Genomic DNA, 18419 nt, shown 5'->3' with positions numbered 1-18419 from the left:
TTATGTCACATTACAAATATAAGATTCACTTTTGGTAGCTGAATGAACCCAATCAATCCTTTTTTTGTTTCTCTTAGTAAACCGACACATTATGATTATGTTCTTTCTCATGCTGTATTGGTCGGTCAGCTGGTATCTTCAGTATATTTATTTGGTTACTGTAGAGCACTGTTGAGTAATTCCTTTTTTTTTTTTTTTGTTTCTTTTTTTCTTTTTTTTTGCCTGTCCCGTTTGGCTCTTTTGCCATCAGAATTGTTGTCTAAAGGCAAAGAAAGATGCCCAACGGATTTACTTTACCAAACTGACCATCCCAGCCTTGCCGTAATGGTCCATTTGATTCACCTTTTATTGTTTATTTTATTTTCACTTACTGAATACGGGACAGACTTGACTGGGGGAAAGAAGGGGAGAAAGAAAGAGGGAAAGAGAAACAGCTGAGAAGAGGGACGGGGGAGAAGGGCAAAAAACAAAAACCAACAGAATGAGCAGAAAAAAAGAAAAAAAAAAGAAAAAAAATGCATATATCAATCACCTGGATCACCTGCTGAGAAAGAAAAAAGAAAACAAGCAGAAGAGAACAAGAGTAATAGAATAACCAGCATCACAATGATATATGGGAATATGACAGTAAATACTAAATATTAAACATTATTGTGCAGCACATAAGATCAACAGAACACAGTGTGCTTTGAGGTAGGAGCCAAAAAGGGTGTAGTTTGTGGGTGTGATCACCCGTGTGTACACCTGTGAGCATGGACGCGCTTGTTTTTAAAAGGTTCCTTCATGTAATGATCTGCTAGAGGGTGTGGGGGGGCCACAGCCCCGTCCTCCAGGGCATGAAGCCTGTTGAGTAATTCCTTAGTTCTTGGATCATAAAATGTTCTCTGCGTGAGAGTCAATGAGCTCTCGCAGCAGTTAATTGCTCTCTCAGACCCAGCGTTAGTCCAGGTTCATACTGATAGAACGGTGTATGTATCATCTCCCCTGTGGAAATGTCTACAACCTTTATTCACAGCAGGTGTCTCTGAGTAACAGCAGTAACAGAGACAGACCTCATTCACAAGGTGTTTACATTCCCATAAGAGCTGCGTGCACCTCTGTGACACAGGGGTGCTCAGGAGGGTTCAAAGTGTGTTTTGAGTTTGTGTTTGTCTTTCACACAGCCTTGGTGTGCGTGCTCTCTGTCTACTTATCTACGGCGTTCTCTTGCTCAAATATGTTTGGGGTCAGGGGATTGTGGTGTGCAGGATTTTAGGTTAAAACTTGAAATGAACAGAAATCCTCACTGGTGCCCCCCACAGTGTGCATGTCTGTTCAGTATCACTTGCACTGTAATGTAGACTTGCAATAATGTATATAGCTTTAAGAGTCCTTGTACATCTAATAATTTTATGCATAAACAGAAGTTACAAATACGCTGATATATGTTGTGTGTAATTAATATTTTGGATTCATTCTAGTTGACATTAAAGCTGACTTTGGCTAAAAGGGCAGAAAGACTAGTTTGAGGCAACTTTTCACGCCTCAGATCTCAGAGCCTTTATCGCATTTTGGTGGATGCAAACTGACCCAGTGAGCGGTCTCACAATGCAGCTATTAGTCAAACTCAAACTGCTTATTGATCGGACTAAAGTGAGGGTTTTGTTTGTTTAGGTCTGTTTGTGTTGGATTTCTGTTTGCCCTCGGTTCAGGGCTGCAATCTTTTTCCCGTTCAGAAAATGGGAAACAGCAGCCTAAACGCAAACAACACTGGCAGTCTTTAAATATTAACTGCTGCAATTTAAAAGGCCATTCAAGTGTCAGATAGTCTGCTTTATTTCTAATGGTTATGTCACACCTATTTGTCAGCTTCAGAGTAATTATTTAAGAAAAGTTACATCTCTAAATGCTTTCTTTAAAGCAGTTCATGGAAGTCACACTGTTTATTCATCAAACACTGGCACAGGCTGACTCACTGCTGTGGACACCTGATGCATCAGAGCCATTATTGATTAACCTGTGCTTTTCCTTTCGGTCAATACGTTTGCTTCTGTCTACGGTCCCTGCAAAACCACTTTGAAAGCACATCAGATCTCAATGGGGGGAAAAATCATGCTGGATATCTTTACTGGTATGGACTGGGTAGTGTGTTTGGAACAAATGGATGCTATGTGGTTGAGTTTATGTTAGGCGAGCACATGGGTCACTCAGTGACCCCGAGACCATCACTGACCCACCACCAAACCAGTCATGCTGGATTATATTACAGGCAGCATAATGTTCTCCACAGCCTTTCTAAACCCTTTCCCGTGTGTCGCATGTCCTCCCAAGTACAGGTTGCCACAATTTCACATTGCCAGGCACAGGGCCCACTAGAGGATGTTGAGCCCTCAGGCCACCCTCACAAAGTTTCTGATTGTTTGGTCAGACATTCACACCAGTGGCCTGCCAGAGGTCATTTTGTAGCTCTCCTAGAGTAACTACCTGTCTCCCAGAATCTCCTCCATGCTCTTGAGACTGCACTGGGAGACACAGCAAACCTGGCAATGAAGCATATTGGTGTGTCATCCTGGAGGAGTTGGACTGCATGTGCAACATCAGTGACACTGACTCTATCCAAATGCAAATCTAGTGAAAAAATGCAGTCCGTAAACATGAGGAAGGGAAAAAATGTCACCGGCCTCCACCTGTTGTCTCATTGTTGCCCCTCTAGTGCACCTGTTGTTAATTTCATTAACACCAAAGCGGCTGAAACTGATTAACACCCAGTCTGCAACTTAAACGACCAGATTAATATCGCAGAGGTTTAAGACTCGATGGTAAACTCGGATTAAAACGTGTTCCTTTAATATTTTTTTAGCAGCGTATACTAGTTTAACCCGTGCTTTTCATTTAGGTCAGTACATTTGCTTCTGTCTTTAGTATCTGCAAAACCATTCTGAGGGAAAAAGCAGTGTAGGAGGAAAGAAAAGCTCTGCAAAAGGCATGTAGGAAAAGTTTACATTTATTTCCAAATACAAAAGAGTACAATGCAGAAAAGGATGCTTGTGGTCATTTAAAAATGGTGTCATCACAGAGTTTGTCCAGCGAAAAACTCCAACTTCATTGTGTCGTCGTCAATGTACACATAGACTGTATATAAAGGATGAATGCAGCCATCGTGCTGTCACCCATTGGTTTGCAAAGTCCAGTTTTTAAAGCTTTGAGATGATGAATTTCAAAGTGCTGTGAAGACTTCCTAACTTGAAGCGTACACTGATTTATTGCTCTTTTGAATTGTATTCAGTGAGACTCATAAGGTCATCAGTAAAGTCTTTGCTAAGGGAATCATATAGGGGGACTTCTATACAAGCTTAATTTGCCCCTTGTTGGTCGTTACAAAGGATTCAGATTAAAGACGTTAATATCATGATTTTCCCTTTTCAAATTTAACAAATATTCTTTATATTTTGCATGACTGGAAATCTCATTGTGATACACTGATATTAATGTACAAGGCACTTGTAATTCTTTGAAAATGCATTCAAATTTTCAAATAGGATGGAAATTAATACAATTTATAGTTATAGTTTACATTTTGCAGGCACAGTCCAACATCGGTTTCAGGTAATACAGTACTGTGAGAAGTATTCTTTCTGATTTAGATTAGAAACATCCATTTTGGCTGCTATGTAGAAAACTTTTAGTTAGATTTTTGCACATGCAGCAAAAGCTAGGCATCTATGTAGCTAATGAGAACACGTTCACGTAATGAAAACCATTCATAAACTGTTTTTATTGACAATGTCTTCATGTATTTTTCCTACATTTTTGTCTACTTTGTTTATATTTCACAAGGATAGTAAAAGACTGATAATAAAGATAAAAAAGTGACAATTTTCTATCAATGCAAACGTGTGAAAACTATAGACAACAGGTCAAACAAGTACAGAAACACAACTTTAATAGTTCTGCTGTGTAATTTTGTTGAAATTTCACAATTGCTTCTCAAAAAAATCCAGCAAACACTGACAATGTGCATTCATTTAGATACACTATAAGAATACATTTATTAAACTTAAGCTGTGAGGCAATTACAGTTAAAGGTGTAATGGACAGGTGGACCCCTCAGACATATCCTGTGATGTCATATCCTGCTGCAGTGGGCTTCCTAGCTCGTTGGGCTCCATGCGTACCCGACTCTGAACTGCCACTTGCACTACGAATTAGTGTCTGCCCCCTGCTGGGGGTATTGACACCCCCCACCTGCAGGGTGGGGTTGCGGTAGGTCTGTGAGGTTGTTCGTACACCTGTGCTCGATATGCCGCCTCCTACTGGGTACGGATATCCGCCTCCGTGGCGTCTCCCACGGCCACCTTCCTGCTCTTCACAACATGACACACATAGCATCCCCCCACCCAGCATGGAAATGAGTGCAGAGGCCAGCCCAGTGTATAGGCACTCTCCGAGTTCATACTTCATGCTTTGAGGTACATTTGGAAGGTAGAAGGTCTTAACCACCTCGTGTGTGGTCCACGCCACGGGTACGAGAGCCAGAAAGCCTGCAAAGACAAATAACACCCCACCTGCACCGGCGACACGACTCTTAACCCCACCAGAGCTCTCCAAGCAAAGCGTGCACTGCATTCCCAGAGTTGCCATAGCAATTGCAAGGATAGACAACACTATGGAGATGACCATGAGGGCACGAGCAGCCTGCAGGTCCGAAGGCAAAGCCAGCATTGAGTTGTAGGTCTCACATTGGAAGGCCCCCGTGCTCTGATAGACGCACTCCATCCACAGGCCCCGCATGTTATCCACAGCTGTGACAATATTGGAACCAATGTGTGCAGAAATCTGCCAGTATGGAAGTACTGTGGCCACCAGGGTCCCCAGCATCCCCAGTAAGCCCAGGAAGAAGCCCATCAGCTCCAGAGCTGCTGATGCCATAGCCGTAACTGTGATCACCCAGAAGCAACCAGAAGAGACGAGCTCCTGCAAAACCCACAGAAATATTTTATTAAATACTATAAATAAACAAATACTAAATAATAATTTTGTCATAACTGCAAAAACCCCAAGGCAACCAGTTAAACTAAATTATATAAAATTCTCATTAATTAGCTGAAAAATATTGGTTAAAGAAATGTAATTACAATAGCTGTAATTTGGTCACATTACTATACAAAATATAGTAAATATTTTTGTTATATGTGCTTTTTTTAAATGGAGATTTATTGCCTAAAAACATCAGGTTGTAATATTAAAAAAACAGGCTTTAGTTTTGTTAGCTTGCTAAGTATGCTAATAGAGAAAAGTTGTAAAATACTAGATGATATAACATTCATGATGATTTTACAGAGTAAGATTCATATTTTAGATAATACTTTAAAACGTTATTGCTTTTTTTCTTTAATTTTAGAATTAGTTTTAGCTTTAGCATTGTCAGGTAGCAAGCTAACCAGTTATACTAGCTAATTAAAAGTAGCCTAAATCAAAGAGGGTTTTGTTTTTAGTTCTTCATTTCTCACATTTTGTTAATGTCATTTAGTTCAAGTGTTGTGTGCAGAGTAGCTTGGATTTTCAGTTACAGTTTATTGTAACTTGAATGTTTTAAGTTTAATGCTAACCTTGTAATCACAGGAGAGGAAGCTAAGCAGCATTCAGATGAACATCATTACATTTCATTTCTCATACACTCACCGGCCATGCACACTTATGTACACTTTGTTAGTTCTGGGTTTGATTCAAGGTGCTGGAAACAGTGCTTAGAGATTCTGATCCATGCTAACATTTTAACTTTGTGCTTTTTTACTTTCAGCTGATTGGTTGGCTGCACATCTATGATGCAAATCTTTGATGTGCACCATATCCCAAAAGGTGTTCTAGTGGATTGAGATCTGATGACTGTGGAGGTTCAAGAAGCCAGTTTGGGATCATTCAAGCTTTGTGACCTGGTGCGATATCAAGCTGGAAGCAGCCATTAGTAGACTGTGGTCACGAAGGCATGGACACAGTCAGCGATACTCAGGTAAACTGTGGTGTTTCTGCGCTGCTCTGTTGATACTAAGGGGTATAAAATGCGGGGAACAGGGGCACATTTACTTCTATACAGTGCCCTGTCTTCTTTTAACAAGTCTGGACTTTCGGGAGAGGGATGTTGTCACTCTGAGGTATAAAAAGCCTTCACTGATACAGGTGTCATCTGAATGGCAACATGTATTGAACTTTGCATAGAACCAAGCTACCAACTCCAGAGGTAGTAAAGCACGTACCATTTTTCCTGTTTAGTCCAGAGGACATGGCATCCATGTTTTACAAAAAGAACCACAGAACAGATTTACAGTTTGCCTCTGTCCTCCTTTAATGAGCTCTGACTCAAAGAAATCATCGGCCATTCTGGATCATGTTCACATACAGATTTCTTATTCTGTCCTATTTGGTCCAGTTTGTGTTTAGTGAATGACTAAAGGTTCAGTTCAAGTATTATCTGTGTAATCTACCGCTGACACAGTGGCAGGTGACACTGGCTGTTTGAACAATATTCCCACCAGAGAAATCAAAGTAATTTTAGTTCATACAGTTCACACCACTAAAACCAATGCACAGTAACCCACCAAAAAGCAAATCAGCGTTCTTTAAGTGTAAAGAAATTCAAGTATTCATTGAAAATCTTTAAATTTACTGACAAACTTTGCTCTGTTCCCTTATTTGGACAGGGTCACCACAGTGGGTAGCTCCACATGTGAGATTTGACAGATGCCCTTCCCAAAGGCAACTATGTCCTGTAAAAAATAATGTGAAACGGATACTTAAATCCTTAATTGGCATCTAAGCCACATTTATAATAGCTAAATTCTTCATTCACTGTCAAAGTCAATTTTTGTGAGGTGTTACATTGATTCAGTTTTGCAGTCCACACATCCTTCCTCCTGAATAAACAGTGACAACACACACAGCTCACTTCCATGCATTTACCTGAGAGTGCTGCAGGTTATAGAACAGCCAGGCGCTGAACTAGTCGAAGATTTTTTCCTTTGCTGCAGGGTGTGAAGTTGCAGCTGGAGCGGAGGATGAGGAGGTAGAGGATGAAGACAGAGCAGAGCCTGCAGCCTGCACAGATTAGATTCACCACTGGTATTTCTGTTGAACCTGCTCCTGCTTCTCCAGTAGAGAAAATGTTGCCTTTTTCTTGCTGTATCAGACTCTGACTGCTTCCTCAGACCTTGACATAGTCACAGCTGCTGTACTTTTAAAATGCCACTTACTCTGCTGCTGCTTAGATTAGACCGAGGGAGCCAAGAAGGGGAAAAAAAACTTCTTTCAGAAATGAGAGAAGAAGAAATACAGTCCTCTGGACTGCCTGTTGCAGGGTATCCACTTTAAAACAACAACAGAGAAGGATAAGAAACGCCAGTGTTCCTGAACATTGTGTCTCTATCACCGTCTCATCTGTGTCGCGTGTTTGCGTATCTCTGTCCCTCATCCAGACCTTCACCTACTGTCATGTATACACACTGACATCTGTGTGACACACATATCCCGGTTGGTCAGACAGCTTAATCATTCTCTCATCTGTCATTTCTCCAAAACAGACCTTTGGTATGTTGGCGGCAACAGGCTGACCCAAAAACTAAAGGTACTGTGGACCCCTGTGTGTGTGAGAGAGAAACAGTTTCAGGAGTTTCATTAGCTTTTTGTAAGTGAAATTAACGAAACGTGTAATCATCAAGAAAAGCGCCTAAATCAGTCATCCTTTTATGGAACTGGAAAAAACATCCAGCTCACTCTGCAGAAATTTCAAGAAAGAAATGCTTGTGAGCACTTCTTTGCATTTTTAATTAAAATGAGCAATGAAATAAAACACCCTCAGGTGATAAACGTTACAAAAGGACGATGGAAAAAAAGCATATTTTTTATTAATTTTATTTAATTTCATATTTTGCAAGTGTGGGGTTCCCAGCAGAAATCGTTTTAGTTTCATATTAATCTGCTCAATTTACTCAGGGTTGTTTTTTTTATGCAGAGACATGTTTTGACCTCTTATATTACAGCTACAGGGCAAATGTCCTTCTCAGGAATTCTAATTTCGACTTCGTTTGCCTAAGTTGGGTTCTCTTTCTACTTTTAACACTTGTTGTTTATGTTTTAGAAATATCATGAAGACTTTCCTCATATTTTTTTGACTGAAAATTTTTTTTTTTTACAAAAATGAGACACAAATGATCAGTTTCAAAATTATCTAATGTTTATATATTTAGTCCAGAGGCTTAAAACAATCATAATATGAAAACCTGATCAAGAAAAAAACACTACTTCCAGTAAGAGGTAAATCAATGATTATATATCCAGTGTGCTACCCAGTGTTACATGCCAACATGTTATAACTGAGCAATAAACAAAGAAGTAATGCTGGTTGCATACAGTCACAAACCTTTTGGCGTTTTATGTTCAGGCAAGGTAGCCAAAAAGTCAACCAACCAGCTTGTCTCATTAAAGCAACTTATTTCTTTACATGTAAAATAGTTTTGCCCAATTTTATATTAGATATTAGCTGAATTTAGTGGTGCTAATGTTTTGAAATATTGTTGTAATTTATGTGATTTTATTATATAATATGATTATATGTTGCCTAAAGCAACAAGAATGTGTTATACCTAGTTAGCTAGCTATAGCTATGATTAGGGGATATGCTAAGCTAGGCTAAGCTAAGCTAAACTAAGCTAAGTTAAGCTAAACTAAGCTAAGATAGCCAAGAGCATATAAGAAATAACTCAACAAGGTCAAATGTACACAAAAGAAAAGAATAAAGATAAAATAGATACAAAAAATTTGAAAAATCTAATATAGGAACTCAACAAGTTGAAATAAAAAAATATTATAAAATGCTATGTTACAAAAAATGCTATGTAAAGTAGTAAGTTTTACACAGAGAAAAAATGATTTATAAATAGAGTAAATTTAATGTAAAACAATTTTGCTAACTAAAGGTAATTTTGTAAATAAATAAATATGTTTTTAGAGGCAACTAATGACTTCCTCCAAGCTGTCATTTTATCTTTAGCTGCCTTTATATTAAATAGGAGGTGTATATATAACACAAAATTTGTAAAGCATGAACATCAGACACAAAACCAGCAAATTTCCCAAATGAATTAATTCTGCAGTTCTGTTTTAAAGTTCAGGCGTTATCATCTTATACTTTATTTATGTTTAAATGCAAATTTTAATGAATCAGAAAACATTTTCATGGCATCTCCCACCATCCACACTCAAACCTGCCATACAGTGGCGTAATTTCCAGGGGGGTCAGGGGGGTTATGATCCCCCCAATAATCAGACACAACCAATATAAACCCCCCCCCCCCCCCCCCCCCCAATAAAATTATGAATTGTCTTGCATAAATAGGCTGTTGATTTTCTTTGCTCATTTCAGGTATTACCAGCAAAATAGTTGCATGTATAATCATCTGGGAATTTACCCAGATATATTTATTTATTTAGACAGAGATCTCGATCCCCCCAATGTTCAGCACAAAGTTACGCTGATGCTGCCATAATATATTACTTCTGGGTGAGGCTGACACCAGACTTGGCCGGCTTCTGCCTATCATCATTTAGCAAATGTTTTCAGGCTTGCCAGTCTGAAGGCTGTTGATGCACAGAGGCAGAAAATTACAAAAGCAAATGATACCTACCATGGTTACCATGGAGGTGGATCTACTGCTGATAGACGAGAGGGATGGTCCTTCCTTGTTGGTCAGTGCCGTGTAAGCTGTTGACACGCACCATAAGAGTGTGCATGAGCAGTCATTACAGTCAGCTGGTTTGTCGAAGTTGAGCCCTCAGTTTCTAATCCTTCCAGTCGGCCCTCACATGGCAGCGGCATCATAATGAGATTAGAGCATAATCCAGTCACTTCCCCTCCAAAGCAGGCTGAGGGGGCAACGTCCACACACTCAGAAACACTGAGCCATTATTACAAAGCACAGAAAGGCATTATCTGGGCACACTGCATATTAATGTGGCAGCTCAGGTCAGCCTGTGACCCTTTGTTATACTCTTGTGACTCTGACTGGTGCATACTTTCTGTGAATTAATGAAAAGAGCCAAAGAATATGAAACTGTTCCTATCACAACTTTATAAATCACTCCATAACAGTATGCAAATGTATGCACAATATGATAGGCCCTCTTTTATTTATTCTGTCTTTAAGAAATAAAATATTCTGCCACTACTGTGCATTTCTGCTCACTTTTATCTACCTGCTACACTCGACAGCACCTACTTAATGAAAAACACTTCTGACTGTCTGGATGATTTAAAATCCTGAATGGATTTCCTTCAACTAAATCATAGCACAGCTGAGGTAACTGTATTTAGTCCCCCTCTACCTCTCTCGATATCTTAAAAGAATGCACTTGGTTAGTGTATTTCTTTCAGCTTAATAACATTTTTAATAAATGCATTTCACTACATATCGTACTGTGTATGACTGTGTACGTGACAAATAAAATTTGAATTTGAAATGTTCTTACTCCTCGTCTATTTGCTGTCATGCTGATGCCTTTTCTATGTTTGGCGGATATCATGATTTGCATTTTTTCATAGTCCTTTGCGGCCTATTCTATTAATATTATTATGTAGATGGCTTGTATACCTCACTGTGCTATATAAATATAATGAACTGACACCACTAATCTGGGAAATGCTTAAGCTTTGACTCGACTATATGAGCAATAGTATGCGGACAGCTACACATCATACCCATAAGTAGCTGCTGAACACGTCATTTGAACTCTCAGTGTTAATCTTCTGTTATAATAATCTAAACAACTCTGGGAAGGTATTTTAGAGCCCGGCTATGGGGATTTGCTCCCATTCTCCTCAGGCACATTAGTGAACCTATTGATGCTGTAATAAGGCTCACAGTTTATCCAAGAAATGTCAGATGGGGTTGAGTGAGTCAGGTCTCAGTGGTTTGAAGTGCTGAAGAACAAATCAAGTCTCGCATCTCAGCAGCACAAGTTTCAGCAGTAAAATTAAGGAAGCCCTTTAGAGCATTATCTCAGTATCTTTGACTCACAGGTTGTTGAAGGGCTTCCCATGATGCAATGAACAATTTCTCTCTTATCTTTCCCCTCAGCCCCCAAACCTGTGGCAGCAGATCGCTAACCCTGTCTGAGTTTGCTTCTGCTGGAGGTTTCTTCCTGTTTGAAGTGAGTTCTTCCTTCCCACAGTCGCCAAGTGCTTGCTCACAGTGTTATGGAGTCTTTTCCTCGTATTGAAAAGCAGTTGCTGACGCCGCTGTTGTTGTGAGCTGGTGCTGTGAGCTGGTGCTGTGTAAATAAACAGCCTATAAAAACATCTGAGAAGAAATTCATCTGAATGAATTTAATTGTTTTTAAAAGGTTTTGTCTTTGCGTGCGGTTTCGTCTCTTATACTGTCTCTGCCTACGATCATATTTCCATCCATCGATCCATCCATGTAAGCCAAGTCAAGTACCTGATAGTGTGTAAGTTCAGATTTAGGTTAAAAATCTTTGAAAGATGCTCAGTTCAGTTGCCTAACATAGGCTGCTATGCCACATGTAGCTTCAGATACATTTTGAAATACACTTTTGACCCTTTTTTCTAATTGCTTACACCAAGTGCACTCTGTGAGATTTTACGTAATTATAACAACAAACAGCATCTCTCTTAATGTTCATTTGGTGTGTATATTGATAAAAGGTCCACATACTAGTATACAAACTTCCTGTTAACCCCAGAAGAGGGCGCCAAACCTTAGGTCAAACTTGCCATGCTTAATATACTAACTTAACCAAAGAGAGCCAAATGGCTGGTCTCTGGGAGTTGTAAGATCAAATAAAAAAAATCTAAATATATTTATAAGCACATTTAAAAACAACACGGGTTGTGCTGTACATAGTAGAGATCAAATAGTAAACATACATAGTAATTACTATAAAAGACTAGTCATAATTGAAAGCTAGAGAGTACAAATGAAGGGCCTTTTTTCAGGAAGAAAAGCAGAAAATTCCATCAAAGTTATTTTGAAAAGATATTTTCAAAGCAATACATTTCCTCTTCCTGTATATGAAGGCAGCTGAATTTTAACATTTTAATTGATTAAAACACTTAAGAGGGAATTTCTGAAGCGGAAAACTCTGTTGATGTTGTCTGTGGAAGATGTTACAACTATGACATTGATGAGTGATGAGTAGATGGTGATAACCAACCAATCAGATTCTCAGTTTTAGTTTAGTTTTTAAACGTTTCACCAAGTTGAAAGTGATTATTGCAAAGCACTGCAAGCAGCAGTTGTTGTAATTTGTGTGGGAAGAAAATCATGGTGGCCAGTATCTGCTGGTTGCATCTGCCAATGTTTGCTTTATTTCGTGGGATTTCATGTCCCAGTGCTGCTGATGTCGGTTGTTCTAACTGTGGACTCAGTAATATTGCTATGACATGCACCTTTTTTTGGCATCAGTGAAATGTGTGATACTGGCATTGATGAGAAAGTTAGCCCTCACCTCAAAGGCTGATCATTGTCTAGTGATTCTGGGAGTTATCTGACACGTCTCATGTCCAGCAGGTGAGTAATAAGTGCATAGGTGCACAACACAACAACAAGTGAAAACAGGAGAAGACAAAACAGGAAACAAAATTGACACAGGACAAAAAAGAAATAACCTTTCAAAGTAAAACAGGAACTAACCAAGCAAACAAAAGGAACCCAGGCTTAAACAGAGGGAGGGTACCTAGAAAACAGAAAGTAAAAGTTAAACCTTAAATCAAAAGAATAGACTCAGAATAACCACAAGTACAAGTAGGATGTAGAATAGGATGAATCTACAGACAAAACAAAATAAACACAGAAATATAAACTTTACAAACAGGACAAATAACTGAACCTAAACAGAAAACGTTGGTATATTAACTCTGAATTCAAAGTATTAAACAAGTGTCAAAACCAGCAATGTGAAATAACTTTTAAAAATTAACCTAATTAATAATTGCCCACTTTTAATGCAATACCCTACCAGTGGTTGCCAAAGTGTGGTCTCCCACAGGTGGAGTACTGAATTCAAGTCACAAAATTTGAGTTTTTAAGGAACACGTTTATTTATTTATTTATGAGGCCCAAACAGTTTCCTTATTCTGAAACATTAATTCACAATGACAGTAATTGAGCACCACCTCAGGCTAAAGTACCTCCTCTGTTCCATATATTTTAACGGGAAGGTAGTTTAAGGGTTTACACAGCAGTGGAGTCTCCTGTGTAAACATCCATCTCTACCGGTTTCCAGTTCACCTATCCCCACTAACTGTATGTCTTTGGACTCTAGGAGGAAGCAGGAGTACCCGGAGTGAACCCACGCAAACACAGGGAGAAGATGCAGACTCCACACAGAAAGACCCCGCCTGATGGTGGAATTGAACTCAGGACCGTCTTGCTGTGAGGCAGCAGTGCTAACACCATGCTACTGTGTAAACAATTGGAAGAAAAACAACAGTGCACAGTATCACTAATTTCTCACTGAGCTTCCAGGATCTCCTGTAGAGCAAAAGGTTTGTTGTGGTGCCCTCAAGTGGTCACTAGAAGAAAATGCAGCAAACAGGTAGACTTTCATTCAAATATATAGCTAGAGGCCTATTTCAGCTGCTACAGGACAAGAGGCAACCCTGTTTGTAACTGATTAACAGCGTTACAGGACCAACACAGAAAGAAAAACAACTACTAACACCTATGGGTAATTTAGAATCACTGATTAACTAAACCCCACCAGCTGCATGTCTTTGCACCATGGGAGGAAGCCAGAGTACCCACGGTTAATCTACACAGATATGCACAGAAATGCCAGATGGTGGATTCAAACCCAAGACCATCTTGCTGTGACCATCTTGTTGCGCTGACCACCAAGTAAATATTAAGCAACCCTCTTTCATTAAGCAAACCAATATATCCTAAACAATTATGAATACAGGGTACAGAAAGCCACTCAGTTAAAACAGTTAAACATAAATGGTTCATGATCATAAATTTAAATTGACCAGCAATTGTAATTGTGCTGTAAAACACTTTTTTTGTTTATGTTTTGTGTCCTGTTGGGCTGTTTTTTCAACACTTTTAAAAGCAATCTTATAAAGCTAACAGGAGTGGCACCTGGTGTGGTCTTCTGCTGCTGTAGCCCATCTGATGTGCTGCATACTTTGATTGTAACAACTGATTATTTAAGTTACTATCAGCTGTAAGTCTGGTTATTGGCTGATTAGATATTTGGTTAAACGGTTGTAAAGTTTTGACTTAAATTCTTTTGTAAAACTTCCTTTTCATGGCTAACATGCATGTGGGACTCTTTTTTTATTTACAGTGAAAGAATACATTTATACAAAGACACAAGGCAAAAGGGGAATACTGCTCTAGGGGGTCCAGGGATGTAGGGAATCCACACATCCAGTATTTAAAGGTAATTCTCCCTCAACTCACGGTCAGGCTTACCACACCAGGGAAGAGAATCCAGTGATCTGTGCAGAGGAACCACACAGTCATAATCCAGAAACACCAGGGGCACAGCAAAGCACACAGAGACGCAAAAAACAGGATTTTAACTAACTAAGCAGTTCAGCGATCCAACAAAAAAATAGTTTATTTAAAAGTTTTCTAGATGGAATCTAAACGCATCAGGAAGTTTTCAAAAGTCCGTTCTGATAGCACCATTTATGTGTTTTTAACCTCATTAATTTTTCCAGATATTTGATTTCTTCTACAGCTTTTACACTGGTGGTGCAGATGTAAATGTTTGAGTGAGTGTCATTACAAGAGTAAAGTTTTTATCATCAAAATAGCTTAACTAAAAGCACTCATTATGTAGAATAGCTCTTTTTAAACTGTATTGTGTTACTGGGTTATAATTAGGGTCATTAATGTGTAAATCAATTTATTTTTGCACTAGATAAACCAGTAAAGATTTCAGTTGCTTATATGGTAAATGGCCTATATTTGTATAGCGCTTTACTAGTCCCTGAGGACCCCAAAGCGCTTTACACATTCAGTCATTCACCCATTCACACACACATTCACACACTGGTGATGGCAAGCTACATTGTAGCCACAGCTGCCCTGGGGCGCACTGACAGAGGCGCCCCAGGGCGCCCCCTATATGCCGAGGGGGAGCTTTAGCAGTAATAATGAAATACAAATAAAAGGAAAAAGAAAAAACAATTTTCAAACAATAGAAACTAAACTGAAAAAAGGTAAACCCAGTCTCAAAAGGGACACGAAATGTAAAAAAAATAAAATAAAAATAAATATGAATGGATAAAAAAAAAGATAAATAAAAAAATAACCAAAAGTCAGAGCCTCTTATCTTTTTGTGAATCTACACCTCAGTTTATTTATGAAAAAGGGACTACATAATACCTGAGCGGATTAGAGCAGTGTGCAATCCAACTTTAGAGGTCTCTTTGGCGGACAGCTGTCAAACGAGGCAGTCCAAAAACAAGCTGACCAATCACAGCCTATTGGGAAAAGTCATTTCACTCCTCAGACCAATCAGGGCGTTCTAAATCCAACCGGAAAACCACGCGCGATCCATATAAAGATTTTTTTTTTGTCTCCGCCCACAATTTCCAAAAATAATAAATTAATAAAAGTGTGTCCTAAGGTTATCCTGACCCTATTATTCTTCCATACACTTTATGTGTTTCAAACGTCTCACGTATACATGCGTGGGCTGTTTATACACCAAGCCGGCCGGTGTTTGGGCTCAGTGACTCAAAACTTACATTAGAGTTTCTACTATTTATGTTTATCAGTGTTGTTTGATTTATTTCAGTGCGCTTTGTGTGAGTTTGGGTATGGATTTGTTGCGATATAAATCGCTTTGCGGTTCGGCATACTACAAAATGTTTATTTTATGGTTTAATTTGTGTAGAAAATTGATTTTTACCAAAATGCTAGGCGATGGATTCACCTTGTGAAAGTCGCTTGAACGCATGAAGCAGCTTCAGAAATTAGTATTTTTAGCGCGAAAAAATGTTGTTTTCTGTGTATTATTCATGCCGAATCAAAGAAGTTGCACCAACGACAGGAAACAACTCTGACTCATGCTTTGTGAGTCACCTTTTCAGACTGATAAGGACCGGCCAGCTTAAATCGTCATTATTGTAAGCGGAGTACGTCACGGGGCTGAGCCAGACTGTGGTCTACACTCATCTTTCCCCCAGGAGGCTCTCCTTCCCAGCCCCTTTGTTCAGTCTAGCCGGTGGGTTGAGTCAGTCAGAAGAAGGCTGTGCTAACCCAACAAATCCAAATCACTGTGGGAACACCGACAAGAGAAAGAAGAGGCCGAAAAATACATCCACCGGATGACGTTTTTAGTTAGAGGCACAGCAGAAAGAAAACGGAAAAAGTTGGTTTTGAGTGTTGCTGATGCTGCGTTTAATGCCGGGAACCGTCTGGCCCTGCGTGGAAGCGTTTGGCTCATTTAAGTCCGTTATCGTCGCTCCAGTATAGCCGCCTGAGCTAACACGCTGTTAGAGATGAACCGGCAGGCTACATGCTAACCCATCACCGGTATATTGCTGACAGTGTGCAGTTGTTGCCACCATCCATCCAGTGATCCACGCTGACTCTCCCTTTCAGTTTCTGCTCAGCATCCATATTTGCATCCCAGGGAGTGGCAGCCACTAATCCCCTCTTTTTCCACCCGTGGCTAGGAAATCAAAGTTGGACACCCCCTGAATTTTCTCACAGGATGGTGAGTATTTTCCTGCATTTTTACGCGCTTTTGTGCCATTTTGTGCTTTTATTTCCTCCCTGGGAGGGTACTCGGGGTGTGAAGTGAAGGACAGTCTAGACCACGTTGCCGCAGTAGCTACAACAATGGATCAAACCGGCGTTGTGTTAGATTTTGTTGAGGTGCGCATTATCAGCACATTGCTGCTCTCCTGTTTGCACTGAAATCAAGGTGTGGATTGGGAAATGAATCTGTGCTTTAATGTGGAAGAGCTGAGGAAAAATTACAGACAGAGGCCTTTATTTGTGTCTCCACTCAGATCAAAACCATCATCCCCGGCTGGTTTGCTCTGACTGATTGATCCAAAAATTAATATCCTCTCCATTTTTTTTTATTATCTGGATGAGTGTAAATAAAATGGAGAATGATTAGGCAACGCTGGAATGTGTTCCCCGTCCCTCCTAATGCCCAGTGTCTAGTTTAAAAGCCTCAGCCAGATGTGTGTTGTTTATTGTAGGCTATAACGGCATTATATCTTCTTAATGGGCTCTGGGCCATGATTTGTTGGCCATGTTCTACTTGGGCAAAGGCCTGCATTGGTTTTCACTCTTGTTATGACTCTGCTGAAACTGCTAAGTTGATCATGGATGATTGTATGAAGCAGTGGGGCGTAGATGACAGTAATTTACCGTGACACATGTAAATGTGTGTGGATTGCTATGCAGGTGCCAAATAGTTCAACAGATCGACAAAAACACGATGCTTGTGGAAGTTCTCTCAGTGCTGCTTCAGTGTTTGGCTCATGATTAATCATGTTTTGCTCAGTGGCACCCCAGCAGTAGTGTAACATGAGTAATAACAGTGGGACACATGCATTTCAGTCTCTACTTCAGTGTTTTTTCTGCTGTTGTTAATCAAAGAAGAATCCCACATTGCCAGTGCCAAATTGGAAAAATAAAGCATTGTGCTCTGGATAGAGTTGGAGAAGCAGGCCTACCCTTCTTAAAATGCACAAAAATACATGTGCAAGCTCACCAGGTAAACAAACTCTTAAAAAGTTGCTCTAAACATATTTTAAAGAAGCTTTTTTTTAATTGGAAGTTAAACTTCTAACATCTTTACTATTGCAGTTCAGGTTTCTTTGAGTGCAATGCCTCTCTCTTATGACATAATAAGGCTGACACAATACCAGATTTTATTTACGTAATTTTGTATCAATATCTTTGTCATATCTCCAAAAATGAACTCAAATGATTATTAAACTTAATATTTGTCTTTTTATTTGGCCAATGAATTGCACCCATAAAATATGCATAAGGAGGTGGAGAAAGTCTAAGTAATTATAAAGGCATGCAAAAAGAATGACGACACGGTACTCATAAGCTTTGGAAACACTATATGGACAAAGGTATTGGGCCACACCTCTTCATCTTTGAATTCAGGTGTTTTCAGTCACAGCTGTGTAAAATAAAGTACCGTTTCACCATTTGTGGAAAAAATGGGTCAATCCAGAGAGGTATGATGTGTCAGTGGTCCGTTCCAGCTGTCTGTACAGTGTGCAGTTCCTTACCATCATTTGTACTCAGAGATGCAATTAAGATCTTATTCTAAAAATTTCTGACCTAAATACTTAAGGAATGGTTCGTTGCACTCTGAGTTAAGTGAATAATTTCATTAGAGAGTAACATCATGTGTCGCAGTCGTATTTTTTTGAA

The 18419-nt window shown here is 39.4% G+C and overlaps 2 protein-coding genes across 5 annotated transcripts in view; one reads left to right on the top strand and one right to left on the bottom strand.

The window, feature by feature from the left end:
- Window positions 1-2965: 2965 nt before the first annotated feature.
- Window positions 2966-7676, bottom strand: cldn2 (claudin 2). Of its 2 annotated transcripts, none has more exons than XM_085471005.1 (2): window positions 6937-7676; window positions 2966-4953 (listed from the first exon to the last, which is right to left on the bottom strand). In XM_085471005.1, exon 2 carries the CDS (start codon window positions 4906-4908, stop codon window positions 4087-4089), a length of 822 nt encoding a protein of 273 aa, XP_085327131.1. In that variant the 5' UTR covers window positions 4909-4953; window positions 6937-7676; the 3' UTR covers window positions 2966-4086. The 2 variants fall into 2 exon arrangements, with proteins under 2 accessions (XP_085327131.1, XP_085327132.1); XM_085471006.1 differs by lacking the exon at window positions 6937-7676 and adding an exon at window positions 5662-5777.
- An 8114-nt stretch (window positions 7677-15790) lies between these two features.
- Window positions 15791-18419, top strand: part of clip2 (CAP-GLY domain containing linker protein 2) — a 52033-nt gene continuing 49404 nt past the window's right edge. For all 3 annotated transcript variants that reach the window (XM_085471000.1, XM_085470999.1, XM_085470998.1), the window contains exon 1: window positions 15791-16725. The gene's annotated coding sequence lies outside the window, so the exon portion shown is untranslated. The remainder of the gene's footprint in view (window positions 16726-18419) is intronic.

Source organism: Copadichromis virginalis, linkage group LG10 (genome assembly GCF_057382275.1).
Source record: "Copadichromis virginalis isolate Kocher_CV1m ecotype Utaka linkage group LG10, C_Virginalis_male_GT1.1, whole genome shotgun sequence".
In the NCBI taxonomy this organism is placed as follows: Eukaryota; Metazoa; Chordata; class Actinopteri; order Cichliformes; family Cichlidae; genus Copadichromis; species Copadichromis virginalis.
The sequence above is the reverse complement of the archived record's forward strand: the minus strand, read 5'-3'. Positions and strand labels throughout refer to the sequence as shown.